The 27,584-nt window shown below is 41.5% G+C and overlaps 2 protein-coding genes and 1 long non-coding RNA gene across 3 annotated transcripts in view; 2 read left to right on the forward strand and 1 right to left on the reverse strand.

The window, feature by feature from the left end:
* LOC119463492 (AKT-interacting protein) overlaps positions 1-13,008 on the reverse strand; it is a 32,367-nt gene extending 19,359 nt beyond the window's left edge. The window contains exons 1-5 of the mRNA XM_037724335.2: positions 12,641-13,008; positions 11,986-12,049; positions 5,131-5,258; positions 4,085-4,149; positions 195-295 (exon numbers count right to left, since the gene is read on the reverse strand). Of these exons, the coding sequence (XP_037580263.1) occupies positions 195-295; positions 4,085-4,149; positions 5,131-5,258; positions 11,986-12,000 (309 nt within the window). The 5' untranslated portion in view covers positions 12,001-12,049; positions 12,641-13,008. The remainder of the gene's footprint in view (positions 1-194; positions 296-4,084; positions 4,150-5,130; positions 5,259-11,985; positions 12,050-12,640) is intronic.
* Positions 6,118-10,888, forward strand: LOC125945885 (uncharacterized). The gene is made up of 3 exons (XR_007467181.1): positions 6,118-6,987; positions 7,365-7,456; positions 10,583-10,888. It is a non-coding gene; the product is annotated as an uncharacterized LOC125945885 (long non-coding RNA).
* A 358-nt stretch (positions 13,009-13,366) lies between the features above and the next one.
* Positions 13,367-27,324, forward strand: LOC119463484 (Down syndrome cell adhesion molecule-like protein 1 homolog). Its single transcript, XM_037724328.2, has 2 exons — positions 13,367-23,327; positions 23,481-27,324. Exon 1 carries the CDS (start codon positions 13,733-13,735, stop codon positions 15,965-15,967), a length of 2,235 nt encoding a protein of 744 aa, XP_037580256.1. The 5' UTR covers positions 13,367-13,732; the 3' UTR covers positions 15,968-23,327; positions 23,481-27,324.
* The last annotated feature ends 260 nt before the right edge of the window (positions 27,325-27,584 follow it).

Consider the following 27,584-nt stretch of genomic DNA (forward strand, 5'->3'; position numbering starts at 1 on the left):
CTCTGAGAATGCACAAATGTCATGGTCTTTTGCTACTAGGTTTAACTGACAGTCATACTTTTTAACTTTCATATCAACATTTGAAAGATTAGTGTTAACAAACAACTTTTTCAGAAGATCTTTACTCAAAATGCATATGACTATGTACCATGCTTTTGAAGGACTGATCAAGACAAAAATGTGAGTCCTCCTACCGGGCAGTCTCCATCGGGGTAGTTTTCCGGGATACGGAGAGTGAACCGAAACACACCACCCTGATAGAGGCCTTGTCGGATAAATAACACTCCAAACCACACTGCAGGAAATAAGAAAACGAAAAAGAGAAAGCACGAATATATTAAATCGCAGCTGTAAATGTTTAAACAAAAAATAGACCTAACTGGCAGTTTTTAGTCTTTTAACATTCGTCAAGTGTACAGGCATGGCTACTGCTAGCGGGAACACAGGATCTCATGGCATTGCTTTGCAGAGTGCCCCACCCCTGGCACTTCATGAAGTCTTGTGGCGCAAGCATAATCAAAGCGACTGACGAAAAGCCCGGCGAGTCATCTGCTATGGTGAGTCATCTGCCAAGACTTCACGAGGCGCAGGTAGGAGTGCTCCGCAGAGTGCTGCGATGAGCTCCCATGTTCCCGCTAGCAGTGGCCGCAACCGTACATACACTACAATATTCACTCAACAGTGCATTTTACAAGCACACTTTTATTCCAGTATGTACTGCCTTAAAAGAGTACTGACATCACATCTATTACTTTTCATTTTCTTGTATTATAGGGCCCCTCACCAGGCCACATAGCAAATTTTGCTTATATGCTGGAAGTTGTTACATGCCCTCTAAGGAGTCTTCTACCGCAAGAATTTTTTGAATTAGTTAATTAATAGCAGAGACAGAAATATTTGAAGTGCCACGGACTCATGATTTCAGGAGGCGAGCATCACCACCAAGCCTCCGTAAGCGAAATTCCTTCCCTGCGTTCTCCCATACCGGAGCCGGAGGATCACGTGACGAATACCTCACGGGCCCTGGCTTCTTTTTTTCTTTCTCTCGCGTTGTTTGCCGAGTGCCACACTGCCAGTGATGGTCTTGCGTACGACCTGTTGCGTTTGTATTGTTTTGCACAGCGAACGATTTTGTGTGCTCTGCACAGGAACACCTGATTAGCAGTATAAGTCAGTGCCACAATCACAAGCACAGAGGCAGGTGTGAAAGAATGAAAGAGCATGATCGCGGCGCTGCAACACGGTCAAAAATTACATAGTTTCGCTCTCTGCGTGCGCGACTGCATGACGTGAGAACAAATAGACGAAATGGAAAGTGATCTCTATTGCTATGGTACAAAGTAAAATAAAAACACACAGACATTCGGTTTGTATGTTTTATTATTTGCCTAAACTTTAATTTGTCTATTGAAGCAACAGACTAAACAAATAAGTGATGTTGCCTTGAATAATTCTTCAAGTCATGTGTCACTATGAGCAACGTCACAGCACTTCCATGTACACCCATGAGCAAAACTATACGGACCACAGGGTCGCCGAAAAAAGAGAATTTCTTCGTAATTAATACGCATAAACGGAAACTCGTGAGTGCACTAGAAAATTCATAATGCCAAGTTTGGACGGCAGTCTTTAATTTCAACTTGCATTCATCTCTGGTCCGTATACTTTTGCTCACGGGTGCACGTAAGCACACTTGCACGATAGATGTTGACACTCCGGCTGGGAGCGCGGCACCCGCGAGAAGGGCAAACAGAGTTTGGTTTGAAATTTAAGCTCTTTCCACGTAGGGATGTAATACTTAGCAGACATGATCGTTATCGCGCATTGTATGCACTGTGCTTGTCAGTTCAAGAATGGCCAGACCTGGTGAGGGGCCCAGAAGCAGTTTAGACAAATTTTGTAGACACATAGGGTACAGCTACAGTAAAACATTCGCGCCACAATTTAAGTGAGGTGTCTCATATTAAGAGAGCTACGGACGATTACCAGTTACCCTCCTTCCTAGCCATGCTTTTTCTCAACTCATTTGCCGAGAGATTGGGGCTAATACCGGGCGAGGTTAATGCCATTAAAAGTGTAAGGCTTTAAATTTCTTAATTCCATTCTATTTCAGTCGCTGCTATACGCGCATACTTAATGGCATTAAATGTCGCAATGGCAATAGCTGCAGTGAAACGGTTAAGTTTGCTTGCCAATCGTAATACAATAAAAAAAATTATTTAAGGAGCAAATGCTTAACAGGCTCTAGAAGAGCTATTATATTAAATTATTTACGGTGCTTTCAGGCTTTCTAGAATTTTTGGGGGGGTTTAAAGGTCCAGGACCTTCATTTAACACAAAAACTGAAGAGTGGGAAATATCTTGTCAGTACTCACAGAAGAACGACAGCGACGCTTAAAGAATGCAAAGTAACAGAACAAGTTCTGTGAACACAGGCTCACAAAATGCGCTTTTTAATTTGCAACATTCTGCAACTCAATAACGAGATTTTTACACTTTGTCTCAGTTATGATATTTTCTGTGTGAAACAACAATGTATGTGGGAAAAGTCTCGCTTCCATTATGTGGGAGGGCTTTTCTGCCTAATATGAAAATTTTAGTAAAACAATATTTGGGACCCCTTTTGCGTATGTCCTTATCTGAACACACCCAGCTGACTCCTCCACTGCAGTGGCGTCATCACACTTTCTCAATAGGCCGGTGCATCGGTCATATAAACTGGGAGCATTGCAGATGGCAGGAGTAATTAGAGAGCAGTGCCAGTAGTAGTCTCCCCAGACCTGTCTTATAGAGCTCGCTGTGTGCACTCTCGTGTGTTGCTACCTTAACATACCGTAGGAAAAATCCGGATACAAGAGCCCTGCAAACCCAAGCTCAATTCATTTCGTGGCTCAGAAGAGGCAAAAATGACACATTCTGAGTCACTTTTCTTTACTACCACAAAAATAGTGAGCTCTAAATGTAATATGAATGTAATTTCGATCTTATTATTACTACACAGATCATAAGGATGACTGTACAGGCTTGTAAAAATAGGCAAAATTTTTTTCAGCTTAAAATAAAATAATGCAAGGTGTGTTGGCACTACAAGATTTATCAGTCCTGTGAGGGCATTCTATGAACTTTTAATGAAAATCCGCAAATATAATTTTTTATATGCCCTTAAAATTGGTCAATATTCACTACTTTTGCAATTTTGGCATTTGAGATTTTATTGCGAAATAAAAACATAATGTTGCTGCACATTTTTTTGGGTTAATTTGCAAAAAACTATTTCAAGATTTCTCAATAACTTTTTCAGCTTCGTCACCTTAGCTGAAGTGGCCCCACAAAACCACTGATTTCGGGGTCAGTGAGAGGCACTTGCTCAAAAAGCAAAGTATAGCAATTTGTCAAAAAAAAAAAAAAAGAACACTGTGAGCTGCACAAGTCTAAGTTTCCTTGGGCCAGTAGTCCTAATAGCTTAAAAAAACTTTTCGTGGTGTACAATGTTTTAGTTTGGAGTGACAGGTTTTTAAACTTGTAAAATCTGCAAGTCACAAAATTGGTCTTCTTTTTTTAAAGAAAAAAAAACAAATTAAAAACTTTTTTTCTTGAAATCCGCGCTGCATCTCGCAAAACAAGAGTTGATTCCTTTTTGGAGAGACATTTTGCCCACCTCATATAAAATTTTTGCTGAAAACTAAATATAATCAGTACCACCCAAGTCTATCCTTATCAGAATGCCCCCTGGAGACAAGTGCTTCGAGTACATAACAAGTCATAGCTAGAAAAGCCTCTCCCTTATACCCAAGAAACAGAAGGCCCAGCAGTTTGAAATGTTGCTATGCACTCCAGCACAATAACAGCACATTTACCAAGCAAAATAAGATCTACCTCTGCTGCAATGAAACAATATGAAGAATACCCCAATGAAGAATACCCCCTGAAGAAGCAGCCAAATTGGCTCCGAAATGTCAGGCTAATAAATTCCCTTATTTGGTTGGAGTCACTCTCTAAGTCTTAATGAAACAATGCCTATCAACAACTACATGAAGACTTAACAACATAAGTTAATGTGATATACGCACTTTCTGACACTTACCAAAAGCTGAGCTGGCTGATGGCATCACGTACACTCCAGATAATTGCTGTTTCATCAGCATCAAGCTATAAGTGCAAAAGAAAGGAAAGAAAGCAGAGCAAAAATGTTCACTCGTACCTCTTCTATGACAAGCGCGAGGTTTATTTAACACTACGAAACATTTATTATGCTGCAAAAAATATACATTTATTATGCTGCAAAAAATATGATTTTATGTGAGGCCTGGACATGCAGCTTAGAATTTGAAACCCAACTAGTCTGCGGTAGTGCGTGCAATCAGCAACACAGAGCTTGAGTTCCACAGGCTGCACGCGCAAATGTGCCACAACTTGTGCCACATAAAGCACATGTGCCATGGAGGAAATAAGAGATCATTCCAAATTCAGGGAGATAATTGAACAGCCAATCCTCCAAGCCATGGGGCCCCCTCTAGCAAATGCGTGGAAATTATTGAGACTACCCGCTGCAGTAGCTTAGTGGCTATGGCATTGCACTGCTGAGCTTGAAGTCTCGGGGTTCGATGCTGGCTGCAGCAGCCACATTATGCACGCGAGACCATAGGTTACTAGTGCCGAACTGAAGCAAAGAAGCAATGAGGTCATTCCATCAAGCAGAAGTCATGATAACAGCGCCAATTTCAAGGTATCCATCCTAAATATGAGCAACGAAGTACATTGACATTCCAATCAATGGTTGCCCAGAAGCCTCCCTCATACACTCTGGTAATCTAACAGAAAATCTTGGGAGTGGATCTCGAAACAGGTGCTCATCTCAAGATTTCTTACTGCACAGCTTTTGTTCCCTTTTCCTGACTAGACAGGTTACAAAACTGTAGATCAAAAATTGTAGTAGGTCGTTAATGAAGCACAGTTAATATTTCAGTCAAAGGGCATGTTGCCCTCTGCTCAGCAGAGTCGAGTAGCAGTGTCCAGTTGAAGTATGTTTATGAATGTGGGGGTCTTTGTTTTCTGACCTTTAGTTGTAAAAAAGAGAAAGTGCAAGTCGTCACAAACTGTCAACACAGAAGAGCACAAGACAATACTTACTATTCAGACATGAGTGAGTACTCAAGAAAGACTCGACCATACGCATGACCACCTTGATTGTCACGTTCCAAGGGCTGCAAACATCGACCCCCAACACGCTCAGGCGTGGCTGGCAACATCTTGCGACTCTACACCAAACAGGAAACATATTACTAATATATCCATTCTGGTAAAACAAATACAAATGACAACAAGAACACTAGACAGATGCATATAGACAGGGCTTTCAATTCACAATATTCAGAAATGGAACACAAGCAGCACTTTGCACCTGAATAACAAACAGCATTGAAGCATGACAAGTCAAGGGTTTTTGCACTTTCCAAATTATGCCATCATTTAATTTGTAGAATCATATATACTAGAAAACTTGATGGCAAGTGATGAGCTATGTATGCATTTTAACAGCGAAGCTGTTTCAGCCAGCCGTAATTTGTGGTTTGTGGTTCGTATCAAGAAACTATCAAGAAATAAAAGAAAATAAACTTTCTTGCCGAGACGGGATTCGAACCCGCATACCCACGGTCCCAAGGCGAGCGTCGTAACCACTAGGCTATACAGCCACGCTTGCAGAACATGCATTTATGCGAACTATATGATTGCGTTTGAGCGTCGTCGTCTTCATCCACAGCTGGCGTGTTCGCACACGCTCGTGCCAATGCTCTGCACGGTGAAGAAGAGGTATTGCGCGCTATACTCGGGAGAGAGATAAAGAAAATGACAGCGAGAGAGAGAGAGTCGTATTCAGGAGCGGGTCTGCTGGAATGCGTTGTTGGCATTGCTGACGCTGTGCCGTGCTCCCTATTGGGCAGCAGAAAGTAAGCGTCCTTTTCCTCAATAAACCATTACTACTACTGTCAGCATTGCAACGCGCAGTGACGGCCGTAAGTCCGAGACGCGTGAAAAGAAATTATCATCATCATGAGTACTAAGATTAAAAGTTTGCGCGCACTTCCGGAAAATGCTGGGCTACGATCGCAGCGTTGCGCGGCCAAGTGCAAGGTTAAGTGTTTTTTCCAGGGTAATACATTAAGAACATTCTAAACATGCCTACATTACCGTAAAGTAATGAAGGGCTAACATTATGTGACAAAACCATTTATTTAGCACCTCAGCTGAACTGAGCAATGTGAAAATTAATGCAACAAAATATTAGCTATACAATTCCCTACATACCCAAGCTTTATTATTGCTGTGCAACAGGTTAACCATAGGAATTTGTCCAACATAGGTGACTTAAATACTTGTTTACCTTTAAAACAAAGTATCTTTTCAGAAACTTCACTACACGTTTAGACAACAGAGGCCTTAGGAATGCTGCACCTTACCCTATCAAACACAAGTTGCACAGGCTTGATTGGAATGTTTACGTACAAGTCTCATCCTGTTGATATTATGCAGTTTACTGTGAAAATAGGAACATGCCCATCTAAATTATGCACTCCCTATAGATTTGCCCAAGAAATACTTTCTGGATGCTAGAGATATACTCAAATTATAACCAAACATTATCATGTGATGTCTGCAGCTCAGGTGTCCACCACTTATTCTGTATTACACAGAACTGACCTTAAAAACTTGATTTAAAAAAAACTTGTTTAAAAAAACCCGATCCCCACATACTACACACAGAGAATAAAGAAAGAAGGGACAACACACCGCACTCATGCACAAATGTGTAGTCGGTGTAACCACCAGGTATGATATTTTCCCCGTGCAGTGCAAGCTCAGGATATTACGTCTGCTTCTGATGCACTGTGGAATACCTGTTATAGTGTACAAGAACACTGGGAAGTATGCCGTCTGCGGCGTGACAGAATCAAGCCATGAGGGCCACTTCAGCAATGATAGTTGCAGGTATGCAACTGGCATGTTCCAATATGTTTACTGTGCCATTCCCGCCTTTATGTTTCACGAGAGCTGTCCAGCCTTGGAGACACTTTTAAAATGCACGGTGTTTGTTTTTTATACCATATGGGTTTTGTGCGATTGCAGGAATTGTCATGATATAGCAAAGCGGCCAAAATTACAGAAATACGACAAGACAAGCGAGACAGGTCTTGTTTCCAGTTGCAACAGCTGCTACCGTTCATGCAAAGAAGCATTTATTTACCCCCAGCTGAGTCTGATCACCGATCAGACTCAGCCATAGATGAAGGAATGATGAAGGAACGACTGAAATTGATAATGGCAGAATCATGTGCGAATATCACTTCAAACCTCTATTTTTACAGCATACGTTCCAAAGAGATCAATGGAAGAATCACCGAGATCCCTCATGATTGGCCACTGCTAATAAATGATGCTGGCACTACTGTACATACTTGTAAGTGTGTTTAAGATTAATTTGTGTTGTTCTTCATCATGCAGAAGACCAATGCACAAAGTATGTTTTAGGTTGCAGAATTCTTATAAAGTGTACAACTTTCAAAACTTCGATGTTCCACACATAAATGGAACTACTACTTATATTACTGTAATGTTGTACGTGCTCCTTCAATATTGCTTTATTGCAAAGTCATTAAGTCAAGAAAGTAAAGCTAAGAGACAACACGCCAAGCACCTAAAGATGAAAAAGCACAATTATAATAGCACTTGTATAAAATAATTCTAAAGTTCATTTGAATGGAGCTTCGAAGTGGGCCTTGAAACGCCCTTCCCTGCCCCTGTTCGTGTTCCTGGCTTATAATTTTGTTACACTTCTTTAGCACCAAGACTTACACAGCAACGTCTATGAAAGTGTGTGCCACAGTCAGACAGTCTGCTTACATGTGGGAGCGGCACCGCGACCTGGCTGTAAGCGGCAAACCGAGTACCGCAGTAGCTTCTAGTGTATTAAATTACCAAAATGAACTCATTTGCTATGAGAGAGCCAATGAGATGCAGGCTGAAAGCAAACCAAGTTAACAAAGCAAACAGCATTCATTGGCTATCATGCCCATTTTATTGGACCCAGTATCTTGCCTAGGGGAGAGAGCAATGCCAGATCGCTGGCGACAGCCCTCCTTCTCTCCCACCCGCTGCCACTCTCTCCGACTCGGTCAGAAGAGGGCTCTGGTGGCACCGGCAGAGGATGAGGGCTGTCGCCTTCCACGCTGCTGCTCATGCCACTGGAGACGACACACATATAACGAATCGGCTTATACACACTTATACTACCACTACAGATGTGCTGGTGACTCGCTCTGTTCTCTACAGAATTATGCAATGAAGCTACAAATGCTTGCCGTTCACTTTGCCATTCTTTTACCAGTGCTTTATTGCTTATAAATATAAAACAAAAAGTTTAATTGCTTTAAAAGCTTTGCCATTCACCTTGCTGGTCGCTTCGCCAGCCCTTTATCACTTAATAAAGAACAAGCGCAAGATTTTGAAACTTGCTGTAACGGAAATCCAAATCCAAACTTGCTGTAACGGAAATCCCTCCAAATGCGTCCTCACCCAAGGGGAGTTGGAAAAGCAACAAAGGCACCTTGCCAAGCAAGAACGCCTCTGGTATGCTTTAAAACATCGGTCCTAAATGCGAACGTTTGTATTTGCATTCAGCTATTCGCTTACATCGACTATCTTCTTTGATGGTTTCAGCACAGTGTTTTCTTATATGTTGTTTTGACGTTACCGGCCATTACCGTTATCGGTGCACATTACCGTTATCGGTGCACATTACAGAACCCCAGGTGGTCAAAATTAATCTGGACTTGGACCACAATTCAATTTTTTTTGAACATTTACATACAAAAATATGCAAAGAAAAAACTTTTTCCCCTTCTACTGCAGGTATTTACGCTCGCTTTGTTCTAAGCTGTGTACAAGTGCACAAATTCATGTTTACTTCTGCTGCTGCTTCTTTGAAATTTCCATTTATTGCAGCACCGTGTGAATGAACAATTTAACAATCTGGATTTTTGCATCTGGCTTGTATATCTTGCTGCACTTGCCAACGTTATCTGCCTGTACATGCAAACCTGTGCAATGTGACTTACCAAAAAAGTACCAAGCAAATGTACAAATGGTAGGATAAACTAGTAACGCAACATATCCATCCATATTTGCATTCGTATCGCCTCTGGGCAAGGCACTAGACATGCCAACAAGCACGCTGTTAGTTTCCAATTATGTATTATGAGCACGCCTGCAACGTACAGCAGTACCTGGTGATGTCATCCCAGAAAGGTCCCACTCTCTGTCCTGCCGTGGCACACTTCCCAGTATTTTGGTACACTATATACCTGTCATGTGATGTTTGTATTACATGATAGATGTGGATCGGCAAAGAGCCTAGCCAAGAGTGGCACCATCTGGCAGCTGGGTCTGCAAGATGTCACTAATAAGTGAACAATTTTTTTTTTTTCGCTTTTTCTTTTCATACCATTGCATGAATCCACAACTAGCCTCTGGTAAAGGAACCAGACATTTACTAACGATCATGCTGTAAAATCAAAAAACTGAAATGCCCAAGTTGACCAAAGACCTATCAGTTCCTCTTTGCTGTAAATTAGAGCACTAGACCAGTGTCTCTGCCTATATTTAAGGCTGAAGGACCATGCCATAGGTCTTGCAAGGCTTACTGCATTAAAGGGACACTAAGAAAAAAATATGTTAGGGCTGTATTAGCAAATTACACTTTCACAATACCACAAAAAAAAAAAAACACTCTCGCCATGAGAGGAGGCTTGTTAAGCCAGAAAGGATGGCAAAATGAAAGACAGGTGGCTCTGCTTTCAAGTTGGCACACCAACGTTTCCACAGCTTCTGCTCGAGCCTAGTTAATTTTAAAGCGAAGCTTTCTTTGTGAACCCTCCCGGACTTTCCTGACCGTGGCTTGGTGGTGCTGTTGCTGCTGCAGTCTTGCCGAATAGCTCACACGCAGGACAGCACCACCATCTTTACTACCCTCATAGGTGTCCAGGCTGCTGGTCATGTTTTCTACAGAATTCCTGAGTGATAAAACAAATGATACCTAAATATCCTCACTGCAACAAATATACGACATCAAGAACCCAATTCCTTTAATAAAGCAAACTTTCCTAAACTTTCTATGCCTTCTTTCCCAACCATTAGGCCACAATCCCACGCATACATTTATCCCGCCAACACCAACGACCTGTTTGAGATAATCGCCACATGTTGATGATGATTTGCATACTATGGCACATAAGCGTGCGCAATGGGGGATTGGCAATGAAGCGGGCGGTACATTTAAAATAAATAAAAAGAAATGAAGAAATACAAGGCAATCAAACAGTTGTCCCATTGTGTAGCATGGGTGCACACGAGCCCATGCTCCCGCGCCAGTTTCCTTTACATCAGAGATGCAGGAATGAAATGGGCGAACTTATAGCATTTCATTAACTGCTTCATGAAAGCTTCACTATACATAGATTTCAATATGTGCATTGGATCTGCGTAATTTGCTTCATTGGTAAAAATGGACTACGTTGTATTCTAACAGGTGCCAAAGGCTGAACTTGGCAAGTTTCAAGAACCTTTACTGCACCACAATAGCCCAAATACAAGAAAATGCACCAAAATCCATGTCGTCACACTGATGTACCAGCATAGGGTTTCGGCTCAAAATTCAAGAAATGGAAGCTTGGCCTTCATTTTCGTTTTTAATAATCAACCTCTCACCATGAAATTAACAAAAATAGTGTTTTGAAATAATATTTTATCAGTCTAGACCAATTTGATGTTTCACTTTAATTATGTCCCTTTAATACAGTACCTGGACCGTGACACTTGAACAGCTTGGTCTGGCAATATAGGCATCGCATCTCTCTCCAAGATCCTGCAATACATCCTTGACAGTTGCTAATTCCCTTCGTCTATTTTGAATGCACATATTGGAAGGATTAAGTTACTAGATGCATAATGCTCTACAATGTACAAAAGTGCTATCTATGTTACTTCTTTATGTGTTCTTGGCATACACTTTGCAATGGCCAGAAAGTCAGTCCATTAGAGATATAATCTGGGTGTCCTGAATGCCCAATTAACATTTCCCATCAAAATTCAGGGGATACAGGTGGTTCACTAGATAGCAGCCATAGTATTTAAATTTAAAGTGCCACTATGTGACTGCCCCTCTCATCTTGATACAGCTAAGTGCGAATGTCCATGACAATGCAGCAAGCATTTGCCAGAAGTTGAATGTTTAAAGTGTGTATACACTAGCAATGCAGACTAGCAAATAGTTGTAGTGGCGTATATTGGAGCCAATATCAAGCAAAACACTTAAAAAATATTCAGAACAGCACACTTGCATATGCAAATTGCATGTGCAGACTGCCATATTGCCAAATTGCCAAGGTTTCACATCCCAAGCAATATGCTGGAAAACGGTAGTGGAGGGCCATGGAATAATTTTGACCATCTGAGGTTCATTTATTGCACAGCAGAACTCTCAGCACATCAGTATTTTTGTCCTCCACCGTCATAACACAACTGCTGCAGCCACAAGCTGAACCCATGGCATCATGTAGGCTGCTGCAGTTGGTGTAAAGGTGCATGCAGCACCAAGGAAGTGCTGCAACTTTTACTGATTCTGCACTCACATTTCAATACTTGTAAATAGTGGCAACGCCTAAACAATGTCTACACGGCACAAATGTCAAGTTGAAAAATGATGGGATCAAAACTCAAGTGCATCTGTGTGGAAAGATTTCAGAGCTAGTATGGTAAACATCTCTAGTTTTGATTAGTTACTATGAAAATGGAAAGTCTGTCATTGCACATGCACTAGAATATGAGTGGCTTTCCTACTTCAAAACATTGATGCTGTACATGTCTACAAATGAAAGTTTGTAACACATCAAACATCAAAAACCACACAAGGTGTGTACAACTGTAACTCACGGTGCGAATGGACATGGCACTTCAGCAATACAGCCCTTGGCTCCTTATGTATTCAGTTTATAACCTGCAAACAAAAAGCACAAGTTTGCACATTTATTTTCGCGTGTAAAAGCTTGTAGTCGCCTCTAATCACAGTTCAACCACACTTTCCGATCCGCTTTTAGTCTTCCAAGTCATTTCAAGAAATCATACACTAATTAGTAGTTTTGTTAGTTTGGTCTTCCGACCTAACGGAGCTACTTATCCAATAAGTAGCTCCGTTGGAAGTAGCTCCGTTGGATAAGTAGCTCCGTTAGGTAGACGTAGAGCCCAGATGTTAATGGCACATACCCACTCTAGGGGATTGGCCAAGAATCGGGTAGTTCAGCCTAGGTTGAGCGCACGTCTTTTCTTTCGTCTTGTCTTCGTTCCCTTTTTGCGCTCTTTACATTCATTATTAACGGAAACCAACTCGCCAATCTTGCTGTATTACTTTGTTAGATTAGTTAGGTGAAAATTAGGTTAGGTGAGCAACGACCATCACAGCCACAGCGCTGCGCATGCAAGCACGTGCTGATCGCCACAAAAAGTGAAACATGCCAAAACCAAATATACGTCAAACCCAAACAGCATCTACAACAAGAACAGTTTAACAACAGAGCTGATAAATTCTCACCGAGCTCGCAAAGTCGCATTGGTTTCGGAACCTCAGGAACAGCTGATCATCTGTCCCTTTCCTTTCCGTTTAAAGGCCGAACAAAACGGTTCGTAACAGTAAGTCGCATTATAAAAGCAGTACGCACTACAGATGTTCCAAGCTAAAAAAACAGCATAACTCGCCCAAGCGGCTACGTATCGGCTAGGGCAGCTAGGCATAAGCTAGGGGTCTTGAGGTTTAGGAGTCTGCGACCGCTGCGACAAGCAAGCAACGCTTGCGGCGCTACTTAGCTCGTACGAATGGGCAAAGTGGACATCGCTACAAGCATGAAATGCGCAAAAGCCTGTTCATTTCGTTAAACCCCAGCGCCAAGTATTGCCGTATTGCTACAGACAGAGGGCGCGAGAGGTGTACCGCGACGTGAGTATTTGGGGTATTTGTTGCTATAATTGGTTGGGTGTAGCCATGACTATAGCAATATAATAAAGTTTCCTGCAAAAATAGGCTAGTCATATCTTAAAGCCTTATTCTATGGTAAAGTCATTGTGGGAAAACTTGTGTTTATCAAAAAGCTAAACAGACGACATAATATTTCGCGTAGTTTAATGTCCTATTAAGTGCGACTTTGCATAAAAGCCAAGAAGTGTAGAGTCAACGTTGGTAGAGTTCGCCTTGTTTCTAATCTCATCTCAACATAAACCATAAACCTATGAGCTGGGCCCAGCTACGAAGGGGGTCAAAACCATTCCTCCATGACCAAAATAAACATGAGCGAAGGGAACAAACCAAAGCAAAGAAACAAAATTATGGTGCTTGTGGCGCTATCTGTTGGATAGCGTTGGCGACGGCGGCCTGTGCTGCGCTGCTGTGACTAACAAAGTGTTCCGTGAAGCGTGTTTTCTGTTGCTTAACCCTGGTAACTAGGTCGTCTGTTCATCTTGAAGTTCCTGAAGAGTACCATGTGTAACAGCGATTTTATGGACGGCACTTCGTTGATTTACCATGTGAGTACGCGATATGAACCGCTGATCTTCCGGCACAGAGGCAGTCGAAACAACCGTGAAGTGAAAATCATGATATAGCAGCAGCGTACAGTCAAAATCGTTTGAAATGGTAGAGCTGAGAATCTTAGTCCTCTTCTGTGTTTGTTCGGGGCTGACGTTCGCGTGGGCACAGAAACCACCGAAACTGAGCCCCCTGCAACTACCCAAAGACCTTGTCGCTGGCACGGATGTCCGCCTTACGTGCAATGTAGTTGTTGGTGACACTCCCTTGGAGATCCTGTGGTACCAGAATGAGAAGCGACTTACTTCTTTGTCTTCTATTGAGGAAGAGACTGGCACTCACTTGTCTACTTTGTCCTTTAAGCCGCTGAGTGAGGACCATGGTGGAACATACAAATGCATGGCTAGAAACGCTGCGGGTGTGGACAGTGCATCAGTGGAGCTTGTAGTGAATGTGGCGCCCCGATGGATAGTGGAACCATCTGACGTGAAAGCTGCTGAAGGAAGCACAATCATTGTTAATTGCCACGTGAAAGGTACCCCCGCACCGCGGATCGCATGGTCGCATGACAATGGAGGAAGAGTCACTCAGTTACAGGCAGCACCAGCTGGTGAAAATTCTTCTGATCGCCACAAACTTCTATCAAATGGCACGCTTCTAATGCGGGATGTCCAGAAGTCCGACTCTGGGATGTACACATGTAACGTGAACAATGGAATTGGTCCGGTGCTTAAGAAAGCCGTGGCTGTTACCGTGTACACAGTAGCTCAAGCACAAGTTTTGATGCAACATCTCACTGTGCAGTCCGGTCATACTGCCAACCTCACTTGCATTGCTACAGGTGATCACCCATTAGTGGTCACTTGGCTAAAGGGTGATAATTCAGTAACAGCCAACAGTCAACTTTATGACAGAGTCCTTGTGTCCAATGACACTCAGAAAGAACGACTGGTATCTTCACTGATACTAAAACATGTAACAGCTGGCGATGCAGGTCGTTACACGTGCAAAGTAAAAAATGACTATGCAGAAGACACCAAGGCAATTCGACTAAATGTCCAACAGCCGCCCTCTAACCCCACCGAGGTTGAAGTATCGGATGTGTGGAGTCGTAGTGCCAGAATCCGCTGGAAGAGCCCTTCTAGTTCATCTGTTTTGTCATACCAAGTGCGCTTTTGGTCGCACCGAGACGACGAAATGTTGAACCACACTGTCCGTGGTGGTGTCACCACGGCTCTTGTCCGAGACCTCCATCCTGCAACTGAATATAGAGTAGCTGTTGTAGCAGTGAATTCTGCAGGTACTAGTGAATCTTCCCCTGTCATTCGATTTAACACAACGCAAGAAGAGCCATCTGGTGCCCCGGTCAATGTTCGTATTGAAAAGTCTGGGGCGACTTTTGTACTCATCACGTGGAGTCCTCCTCCAGAAAGTGATTGGAACGGAAAGCTTCTTGGCTATTACGTGGGGTACAGCAGCACATCTGAGTCCTCCAGAAAGAGCCCTTTTTCTTACCACACTGTTGATCCAGACCAAGGCAGCTTTACTCTGCGAGGTCTTGCAAAGGCCACACCTTATGTGGTTGTGGTAAAAGCATTTAATGCAGTTGGAAGTGGTCCTCCATCACCCCCCCTACCTGTGACCACCTTGGATGGTGACTTTCCCCCAGCACCCATACTCAGTGTCTCAGCTGTTGATCAGACGTCTGTGCAAGTTACCTGGATGTTCAGTGTACCAGTGCCGCAGAGGATCACCGGGTACACTCTGCACTACCGACAGCCTGGCGATTCCTGGAAAGAAGTATTCGTAGCCTCAGGGAAGCAGTCCTCTTACCTTCTGTCAGGCCTCGAGCCTTCCCTGCCATGCCAGGTGTATTTGATAGCCCACAGCCGGCAGGGCAACAGTGAGCCTAGTGATGTGCTAAATGTGCCGTTGACAGTAACATCAGTTGCACAGCAGCCAGGCACGTCAGCTTCATCAGACGCAGAGCTGCGAGAAGTGCTCTACGTAGTTGTGCCCATTGTGACAGCCACAGCGCTGGCAGTAGTTCTGGTAGTATCTGTCTGCTTCTGCTTGTATGTGCGCAAGACGCGCCAACCGCCCCCACCCCCAGCCTATGCAGATTTTCCCCGAGACTCAGACTTTACTTTTGCAGTTCATGGCATGCCTCCTCCCCCTGGTAAGGCTACCCCTTACTCAACAATGCAGAGGTCCACAGACAACGAGGGCATTTATGAATCCATTGTTGACATGCGGACCTTGTCCTTACGCCGGAAACAGGCTGCCCAAAATTCCCTAAGGAAAGGGTCTATGGACTTGGTTGACGTGTGTGTTGTGTGAACAATCAATATCTTTGAGAGATGTATTGCATAGACTGTGTCAGCAGAACTTGCTATGTTCAAATTTTTTTAGGCAGGCCAACAATATGCAGTCCACAACTTATGTGATGTGTTTTGTGGTGTATGCTTGAAATGTTAATTTTAATTATCTATGCTTCACATACAAAGCAAGCACTGGTCATTCTGTTATAATTTGTGTGTGTATATGTGTGTGTGCGCATGTATATTTTGGTGTGTGGTGTGAATGGAAGGAATACAATATGCTGTCACAGATGAAATTATGTTAGTGCTAATATTTTCCACTAGCTGACGCTATCAATAGCTGACAGAGCAAACCTGTCACAGCATTCTCCTTTTCAGGTAAAGATGGGAATTGAAGTTTATCGAACACAGGAACACTTGCCACATTGTATTGCTGTGCTGTCTAATGGCGTGCTATTTTGGCAGCAAATGTGCTGCCATCCAACCCGCCGCGGTAACACACCGGCTACAGCTTTATGCTGCTGAGCTCGAGGTTGCGGATTCCATCCTGGCCGCAACAGCCGTATTTCGATGGGGGAGAAATGCAAGAATGCTTGTGTACTGGTGTATTGTGTGCACGTTAAAGAACCTAAGGTGGTCAAAATTAACTTGGAGCCCCCCGCTACAGCATGCATCATAATCAGATTGTGGTTTTGGCATGTAAAACCCCAGAATTCATTAAATTTTGCTGACATCCTGATCAGCAGTACGGTGACTGGAAAATGGCGACTGTAATCACACATGGATGCAGTTCAGCCATCTGTTGTTCACTTAAAAGCAACAATTTTTATTCTTGCTGCCATCATGTGTTCTTTCAAGTGCTTCTAATCTGTATGGGTTAGCAGCAGGACTTCCTATATGGCAACATACATGTGTTGCACTTTGTGGAATTATAGAGCTTAGAAGCAAGCTGTGAGTTCTTGACATAAAGAATATAAAGCGAGCAATTTATGATCAATATCTTGATAAAGAGCGCACCCTCTTCTTGACACGGCTTTTCAAGATGACTACTTTTTCTTGCGTGACTAAATCCTTGTTCATGCTACACATACTTGAAGTGCTCCACTTTTTATGTGACTGGCAGCCCACATTTCAGGTCAGTGATTTAACAGAATGTGTTATATGTTGGCTCTCATCTCTAGTCCATTTCATACTTGGTGTGCAACGCTGTGGAAGCTACGCTGAAAGTTCAGCTATAAAAATATATCACTCTTCGCGTTTCATGGGGAAGTATCGTGGTCACACATGCTTGCATGAGCTGCGCGAGCCCACACATGAGGCTGGCGCAAAGGCCTGCTAATGAAAAACCCGAAAAAACTAAGGAAAAAAGCAAAATGATAAAACAACGCATTAACAGCCATATAACACAGTTTGTTCTTTTTTAAGGATTGAAGCTTTCTTCATTGAGAACTGAGCCGAAATAACTGCTGGCAATAAACACCAAACTATTTCTTGTTGCAAGCGCAGCTACTGCAAGAAGTCTTCCTAGCCTCCACAGCGTTGCACACTATGTATGAAACGGTGTATAGGCCATCTCGTGACGAAGCACCGTGCTGCCATATGGCTAGCGATGCTATTTGGCAATGCTCTTCTTTGAACCTTAAATACTCTTCCCATCAGTACTAAAGAAATGCGACTGAAAGTGTCATTCTACAGCAAGCTTTGGCCAGATTTTATTTTTATTTTTCTTGCTGTTCCGCACTCTTTTTACAATCTACAATCGCTAATGCTTAAATAGCACTTGGTCCTCGCAGTAAATGCAGCATGCATTATCATGCTGGGAATGTGACTGGAACTGATTCGACGCGACTTAACATCGCATCAGAAGGCCATGCAAGCGCTACTGCGCTTCTTGAAATCAACCGGCCTGTGTGAACGTCTGTGATCGGAACGCCTTTTCTGTTACCTATTCCTGTGTGTTTTTGTTTTTTTCACTCTCTCTCTCTCTCTCTCTCTATGCCCTCTTTCTAACCCCTATATCCCCCACCCCAGTGCAGGGTAGCAAACCAGAAACTCGCTTTTGGTTAACCTTCCTGCCTTTCTCTCTGACTGGAACTGATTGTGTTCTATAGTATTCATGGACTGAAATTGTTCTGTGCTATTCATTGATAGTCATGGGGGGCTTGGTGTGCTTCACATAATTTTTATGCAACATGCAAGATAGGCAATTTTTTTTTCTTTTGGAACTCATTGCACAACAAAGGTTTTTATCTGCTGCAGTAATGAAGCCTTCAATGAGCTTACATCAAGGTGTAACATTTTGGGTTGACTTTTTTTAGGCATTCCATTGAATGGTGTACTCTGGAGAAATTTTTTTTTTCTTTTTTTTACAGACCAAATATCTGTTATATCACACACATGTCCATATACTGTCATGTGATTGTTCAAACCAAAGAAAAGAAAGTGTGTTGTGAATTGTGCCCAAAATGCGGGCTTGCTCGTTTTAAAGAAATGTGAAATGCTTAAATGAAATTTTGTTGGATGACCAATAACGTCTTGAAAAGAAAATCGCTTGGAGCATAACGCTTTACTTAACTGGGTGTTTACTTGAACTGCAGAATTCACATTGCTGTCTGTGTTGATAAAGGTGGCAGTTTGGGCAATGGTAATCCGTGCTGTTCTTGAAAAATTGTAAAAACTGCAAAGGGACTTGGAAAGGAGACAAAAAGTTTGTGTGTGCCTCCTTTCCTCGACCCTCTTTAGTTGCATTATTCTATGTTCAATGTGTCAGCATTTTTGTTATCTTGCAGTAGATAAGGTTCTCAGTAGTACCTTCTAGCTGTGCAGATTTATATTTAATTAGTCATACCCTGGGTGATTGTTATGCTTTTTAATCTTGCTACGGAAATATTACATGAGCTCTAATTCATATTTTGTTAACTCTTAAGTTTTCACATATACACAAGCTGATTCTTGCAGGTTTCAGAATTTCACAGCTAATGTAGCGAGTGCGCCTTGCAAACAATGAAAGGCCTCTGCAATGTGATTAGATTATGTCTAGTACGACTGGACTGGGGCTCACAAGATAACGAAGAAGACAGAGACATGGCACTGTCATCTTATGTCTTGCAAATGTCGTCTTGTGTGCCCATACTTAAGGGTACAATTGACAAATGTGATGAGTGGCATGTTATTCACATTTATCCCTAGTTACTCAGATTATGCTTTCTTTTATTTTGTGAGCATGCACTTAGCTAATTAAGATCAGATAAATTTTCAAACATTGTTAGGGCATAAGTTGTCATTGAAAAAGCTGTAGAGCATCTTCGGAAACACCCCATAAAATCTCCATGAGGCTCTTTCTTAAGTGGTACCTTTTGCTGGGTGCTGAAGAAAAGCCATGAGACGTGAAAAGATTGTCTCTACTCATTAACATCCCTGGAATGCAGCAAGTGTATTTTCAAAAAAGTATGCCCACACATTGGCCACCAAAAAATGCATAGCAGGGTGTTTTGATCAGCTTTCAGTGCTGGCCCACCACTTATCATTTGCAAAAATGGTGGCAGCTTTTTGTTTTCACAATAAAGATGGTGACATGGCTCACACTGAGTGCCAGGGCCGATAGCTCTTTTGTGATGAGCATGCATGCTTCGGTTTTGGGAAACATGATTGAGAGCACTGCAATCCATGCATGTAAGTGCATAGCGAGATCATTTTATCATATTTTGCTGGCTTTCTTCAGAGCCTAGGAAAAAGACTACATAAAAGAAAACATAGTGGAAGCAACTTCATTGGGTGTTTCTGACCGTGTTGAGAACTTTTGCACAAAATTAATACTTAAAAGTTTACGTAATTGATTTTACTTAAGCAACTAAGCTCACTACAAAAAAATATTTAGAGTAACTCAAGACGGCTGCAAATTATATGTAATTGCTCATAGTCACCCACGGTGTAACACATTTTTTTTTTTTTCTTTGGTTCAGGTGGCATGAAACACCCAGCATATTTCACAAAGTGCTTCATTATCGTAAAATGATTATTTATTTGTAAGGGTTGCATTGAGACACACTGAAATTATGACGATTCTAGTGCAGTAATGCAGTGTTGAAATTCTTTAAATGTTGAGCAAAAGCTAATGAGAAGTTTTGGCTGTTTCACTGCTTTAGAAATAACTTGGAGAACTTCTCTTTTATTTGGAACATAAATTTTTTTACAATAGTTTTAGAAGTACGATACTGTACTGTGCGTTCACAAGTAATAGTTCAGAGAACACAGGTGCCATGAAAAAAAAAAAAAAAACAATTTTCTTGCAGTCTAAGCATGCAACATGAAATGTAGCAGTACAACTCGCATGGACAGGTCGAGAACTGTAGTGCATGTCTCAATTCCAGTTTTCATAGCGAATTAAAGTTTTTGTTCTCCTGTGTTCTCAAAACTTTTGCTCGTGATGGTGCCTTGTTAGGACATTCTTCATCTAGCCATTTCTTGTTGCATTGCATTAATATTTATGAGTGAAATATGAAAAAGAAAAATCACCACTGTTATGTGAGTGCTTGCATGCTGTCACCTACTGCCTTTAGATTTTTTCTCCCTTTTCGCTGGGGATGGAATCACATTCCTCATTTTACTACCACTTTACTAGGGGCATATTGGATGAGATCTACTCTCAGCACCAGAAACTTTGGAGGAGGGAGGGGGGGGGGGAGCACAAGAGCCTCAGAAAAACTTAATTTTCCCACAACCTGGCCACAAAGCTTGGGATTTAAACGTTATGTCTGTGTTAGTATGTCTGACTTAACAAAGTGCACCTCAAGGTTCCTGGCATTCTGCTCAGGCTGTAAGAAAATATTTTTCTGCCTCCCGTGCCCCATTTTGGTGCCAGTAGCAAATTATCTGACAATCCATAAATTTTCAGTTATCTTATAGTGCTGCTGACACCACTGCTCAAAGTGTGAGCTATGGTTAAGTGCTCTTTTGTTGCTTCTTTGCCTCTCTGGGACTAACTTTCGCATTAACAGTATGAACAAAAATTGGATCGTTAAGGAAGCTTGGCATTATTAACATTTCTTACAGGCTCTACTAGAAGATTTGGCATCACTTTTCAAAGCCACGGCTAGCTGTGGTAAAAAGATGTTGGATAAACATGAACGTAATGTGGGAAGGATTTCTTCGGGAAGGAAGAAGCAGTACGATTATCTGAAAATTACCTGTTTCATTATGTTTGAGCTTCTCTGACTTGCTACAGAGCTGGAAATATCTTGAACTATCATCACTTACGGGCTGTCAGAAAGATCTCGTGGAAAATTGAAGGCTGCTGCAAGTGATCTTTCTTTATTATCCTGTAATTCATAACAAATAAGGACACATGAATAAAGTATCTATTGTCTTGCATGGGAGAATTTGAGATCTTGCATTGAAAACTTAAATGATTCCTATTTACAGCACACTTGCACTAATACACCGAGTGACCTACATTCAGCAAATTTTAAATTTAGTTACAGAACACTGGTATCATATACATAAGCAAAAGAAACGTGAAAAATTGGCCCAGCCGTCGTAGCTCAGCGGCTGTGGCGTTCTGCTTCTGAGTATGAGGTCATTGGTTCAATTCCCGGGCACAGTGACTGGATATCAATGTAAACGAAAGGCAAAAACATTCGTGCAGTTAGATTTATGTGCACATTTAAGAACTTCAGATGATTGAAATTAATACGGAGCCCTCCACTACAACTTCTCTTATAACCCCACTGTTGCTTTGGCACATTAAACCCCATGAATAAATCCACCAAATATTTGAATGCTGCTATAACATGCTGTCAAATCGCAAATTATGTATTGTCCCAGCTTTCAAAATTTATCTAGAAGTTCAGTCCTGGGTACAGTGGTACGTGGCCACACGTGCCATACACAGTAGGCAAGCAGTTTTTTCACCTCTAAGAGCACAAGCAGCCACACATAGCTGAGCATAATTTGGGTGGTTAATATTGTGAAGCACTTGTTTCGAAGTGTGAAGAGTAATAATGACCATTTGACACATTTGAAAATTTTACAGCGGCATTTTTTTTTTATTGTGCACCCATGGTTATAGAAGTAACTGTGATGAATGATACATTTAGATAGGCAAGAGGATTAGCCACATGCTAGTGACCGCTTTTATAAAGTGCAACTTGAGCCGCGTGTATGTGTGTAATCTCACTTGCTCAACATGAATGAAAGGTGATGGTCATGCCTTTGGTCTCGACGTAGTCTCAACAATCACTTAGTTATTGGAGCTTACTGAAACTTCTGTGAAAGTGTTTATATTTCTCACATGCTTACAGAGACAGTGATGACTTGCATTTTACAAGTGTATCTGAGTGCCAACTTGTCAGTGTGGCCTTGCACACCTTCAACACCTGCCAGCATTAGAATTTTCTTGTGTATTAAAAATGCATGCTGCTGAAGCTTCTAGTTCAAGGGTCACGAACTCGCATCAGGCATCAGACCGTGCACATGACAAATAGCTTCCCATAGGCTGCCATATGACATTTGGCAGAGGAGTTGTGAAGCTAAGGTAACTTTGTGTGGGGTTAAACGAACACTCAGAAAAGCGACATAGGCTGCAAACAAGTTTTCTACGAGCCTCATGCAACCTTGCAGGCCCCATATTTTGAGACCCCTATCAAGGTGGTTTTGCATTCAATCATTATGTACTACGACAGTATGGTTTGCATTCATGAATTATATTTTGACACAGTTGTAGGTAAATATTGGGATTTATGTCAACTGCAAGTTAAAAATATCTCGACTGAAGCCACCTCATAGCTGCAGGCTAGTCTGGAGGGGTTCCAGTCGTGAATGGTATAACATAACTGTTGTGCTGAAATACAGCCACAGCAGTGGTATTGGAGCAGCACTTACCCTGAAATCGTATAAGCCGTTACTCAGTATAGACAAGCAGCATAATGTGACACTGAATGTGCGGTGACATTGCCTTCAGGTTTGGCATGACCTTTTGTCAATGTAGACAAAGATGACTGTTCCCATTGAGTAATGTGCATACATAAGCTTCAAGATCTATTTAATGCGTTTACCACTAACTTCTATTTGTATTCATTTTCTCAGAGATCACATTCCAAGTGACTGATAGCAAAGAAGTAGATCAGTGTGAGTATTACATTCTTTTGTCTACACCCCTGCCATACCTAACCAGGCAATCTTCTTTCTGCATACATACTAGCATGCATATTGGCTGCAAGTTGTGATACAGTGAAGGAATGTCAGTTGGGTCCATATTGTTGCTGGTTTTGTATGTGCCTGCTTAATATTTTATGAACGTAAGCTGTAGCAGCGCACTTATTTTTGGAAGGCGAAGATGGATGTAGGGAATGGGAAGAATCATCTGAACTGTGAGTCTCAGTGTAAAATTTACATATATGGGCAAAATTTTGTAGATCATATTTATGAACACAGTTTACAAGCACAAAATTTATTACTACTATGTGACAGCCTTTAGGCAACAGATTTAGGCAGGCAATTGTAAAGTATAGTACTGACATTCTTGAATGCTTTAGTGGAGTATATGCTCAAAATTTTTGTTTCTTGCTTCCCCCTTTATTAGGTAGTTTCCAAGTGTAATAATGATGTGCGGCCTCGATTCCTATAGTCTAAAACAAATGTGTTAAATGTTATTGCAATGAGTTCAAAACATGCGCTATGTATAATGCGGCTTTGAGACTAAAGCAGGCTTTAGGACTAGTTTATTACATAGCTGGTGCTTCGAACATGGAGTGAACCCTTGCATCATCTGTCCCTTCTGGTGGCCATTCTCGATCTGCATGAAATATCAGGTATCTTGAATTGAGGCATGTGGGAAGAAATGGCTTGGCACCACAGGAGGTGGCTTAATGCATAAAGCTTTCAGCAACATGGTGTCGCCTGATGCCATTACACACGGTTGTTTACAAGAAGGCTGCCACGTTTTGTATACATTAGCGATTTGGGCTGTCATAAGGTCTGTACATGAACTGTGATGTCGGTGGAGGGGGCAGGCGCGGATCATGGGAATCTTGGTGTTAAAGAGTTGGACATTTGTCACATGCTGAAGCAACTCGAATGGTAATTAATAGCCTGGACGGCAATTTTGTGTCTGTATGCCTTTAGTGACCGATATCTTATGATGTTGGACCTTCTTGCTGCTATGAAATAGACACCTTTAAGTCAAGCTAACTCACTGGTGTAGCTGTATGCTAGTGGAATGGCAGAACAGCCAATTTGAGCCCCATATGTGTACATGCCTTGTTCATTTTATAACATGGGCCATATTGATTTGGTTTTGATGATGGAATTCAACTGTGGAGGACTAGCTTTTGCATTCAGAACTTTAGTATAATCTGAAAAATGGCCAAAGCTGCCAGTAGAAATATTTTGGCATAAGAGCAGTTTGAGGGAGCTTAATTATAATTGTGTAAAGAATTCATTACATACAAAATATATTTATGCAGAGTTTGTCAGTAGGTCACTATAGTTATGTAAATATAGGGACGTTAAACTGCACTTTATGAAGGTGTGCTTAGCCACATTAAGATTACACAATGAGTGGAAGCAATTAAGCTTCAGTATATAGCATTCTAGTTGCACTGTAGTACTCTGTCAAGTGCATAGTATATATTTAGGCATTGAAAACAACTGAAACCTTTGATGGTTTTTCAGTGAATGTGTGCATCTAATGTGTTTTGCTGTGTATTTATCACAGTTTTGTTGAAAACTACTGAGTTTATGTGTGGGGTGACAATAGTTAAGTGAGAATTTAATAGAAATATTACTATTAGGCACTAATTGTCAGGCTTCACATTTTTGCGTGGTTTTCTTTATAGTGCTTTATAATTTGGCAGTTTTAACACATTCCTATCTGTTGCTGCACAGGTTGCGTAACATTTAGAAGGGAATTCAGCAAAAAAATATTAGCCAAGATTATGCGATTTGCTTAGCTCTTTGATTCCTTGACCTATAATGGATCAGCTTAACAAACAGATGTACAATTCGTTTGAGGACTATAAGTAGGGTTCAGCGTTATCGTTCTGATTTTTTTTTTCAGATGAACTTTTACTAGCTTTCTTTCATTTAATAATTTTTTGCATTGAGAATCATTTTTTTTTTCTTTGGGGAGTAATTGGTTTACTAATTTTCTTGACACTGAAACCAGATCCTGCTCTTCAACACTGTAGTTGTATCCTGTATACAGAATAACCAAGTTTTCAAGAAGCAATCCTGCAAGGACACAATGTCATATGACAATGTGACTATGTAGGAACTGAGAGTGAGTGCAGTTGGTGTTCGAGCACAAATGAAATGAGACTTTCTTCATAGTATTCGTAGCACCAAACAATGCTACAGAAAAAAATTACTAGGTAGATAAGACCCCACATTACCATCGGTGAAGTTGCCGACTTCATCCACCGCAGTGGCCGCAGCGCAAAGACTGCAGCCACCCAGGCCAGGGTTCTCACCTCCCCACTTCTTGTTTTTGTTGCAGCAGCAAGCATAATTGATGCAAATACAATAAAAAAGTAAATATTGCTTAGGTGGCGAGCTGACACATGACCTTGAATTCGCCAGGCTCCTTGTATAGGAGTCCATGTAGGCTCACAGCTGCTTGCTGATCAGCATCTTAGCTCTCTGGTAAATTTGCATTTGCTGATGCTTTTTGGTTAAATTCAGAAAAAAATTTGGCACAATATTTTTCAGCTTAATGTGAAAATGCTGAACCCTGCTTATAAGCAGTCAAACTTAGAGCTATGTGGCTTTTCACTTGTGTGTTGTGCTTCATGCAGTTTTATGTCATGTTCAGTTGTGTGACTGCTTGTTGACGCCTATTCTAGCATTTTGTTACTGTAACTTTATTTAGATTTTAGCAAATTTCATATCAGAGTGAACAAAGCAAATATTTGACTGCAAACGTGTTGTTCTTTATCACCTAACTCACAAGTACTCAATTCAGATAATTCATAGCATATGTTGCAGCCATCTACATATATTTGTTTCTGAATACTATGATTTACACAGCCCTGGTAACATATATTGCACACTGCTATAAAGTAATAATTTGGAAAGTTGCATACATAAAAATTGTCATAATTGCTTTTTTATTGCTTTATTTTAGTTCTGTGAGATACTGCTGTTTTGTCACTTGCTTTCAGATTCTATCGCTTGTGTAATGGAAATGTGAAGCTTTCTTATACATTTGTACATAGTAGTGATCAGAAGCCCAAACTGACATAGTGTTGTTGTCACACATTACAACATCCAAACGGTTCAAGCCTGTACGTCTGTACGTCATCTGTCTAAGGCAATGCAGCAATTTGCTACAGGGCACAGAAGGCATACCTTGTTGGAAGCAGCTGCATTTTAACAGTTGTACTTGGGATTATAGTGATTGCTGTTCATGCCGCACATAAAGCATTTTACCACTGCCTGGAATAAAATACCACTTTCCTTGCTCCATAGCACACCCCTCAGCTGCTCTAAATAGGTGATGGCAGCCATACACTGCACATGTGCTATAGCACCAGCTTCGTTATGATTTTGCAGAAGCCCTACACATTACAGGTTTGTTGACTATGCTACTCTGACCAACTCGTCAACCTAATGTTAGATTGTTTAAATTGAAGGCAAGCATGAGTCAAATTCAAAGGTTCGCACAGGTTTACAAAGTCCTTCGAGACAGCTGGAAGAAAGTTCAACCTATCCTATTCATGCCTGTCAAAAAAGGTGTGGCATGCAGTCACACAGATTGTGCTGTATGTAGAAAACCTGGAGCGATAATTGTTATTTGGCACAAGCTAGGAAGCATCAAACCATACTGATAGGTTCTCAGGATTAAGATGACTAGGCAATGCATCTGCAAGGCTGGCATTGTGCAGTTAAAATTTTATTGGAAACTATGCTAATGATTGTCACTGTTTATGCATTATTTTATAAAATAATATAAATACTCCCACCCCAGCAATTTTTCATACTTGCCAGTTTATTATATCTGTGCTTCCCATACATATTTTCTCAATAGACCATTAGCAATGTCGGAATGGAATTGTTAAAAATCAGTCAACTGTGCATGTGATGACTATGTGTCACTCTTGCTGTGTACTTGTGGCTGGTGTCAGAGGAATATATGCTTTATACTATGCAAGTTCAGCTTTGTGTGCTATTGCATACAGTGGTGTACCTTTAATCTTGAGATTTTAAGAACTACAATTGGAATACTTCTCTCTATTTATGTAGTTTTTACAAGCAGTCTGCTTTCTCTGTGTGCGTGTATGTCTGTGTGACTTGTCATTTCTCTACAGATATTCATATGCACTTGCTGATATATGCCACTGAGTCACAATAAAGTGGCTCTGGACACATCCTTTCAATTAATCCAGGAGAAAAGCGTGGTTTTTTAGCATTGGTTGTTTATGGGAAGTTTTCTTCGCTGCTCATGTGAAATTGCCCTAAGAGACAGTGAATGAAGATGGCTTGAAGAAGAAAGAGCAAATGAAAGACAAGTGCGAAGGTGGTTCCGCTGGTTGGCCAGATAACTTGACTGCGTTAGGGTGGCTAGAATGGGTCTAGCCACTCTAACTGCATACCTAACATGGCTGCTCCATTGGGTCAACATTGGCTGAAATAGACTTGTC

The sequence above is a fragment of the Dermacentor silvarum genome, chromosome 1 (genome assembly GCF_013339745.2).
Source record: "Dermacentor silvarum isolate Dsil-2018 chromosome 1, BIME_Dsil_1.4, whole genome shotgun sequence".
Lineage (NCBI taxonomy): Eukaryota > Metazoa > Arthropoda > Arachnida > Ixodida > Ixodidae > Dermacentor > Dermacentor silvarum.

Bases quoted from the DNA above. Each gene is read 5' to 3' on its own strand.
- LOC119463484 (XM_037724328.2), top strand. From the start codon at position 13,733: ATGGTAGAGCTGAGAATCTTAGTCCTCTTCTGTGTTTGTTCGGGGCTG.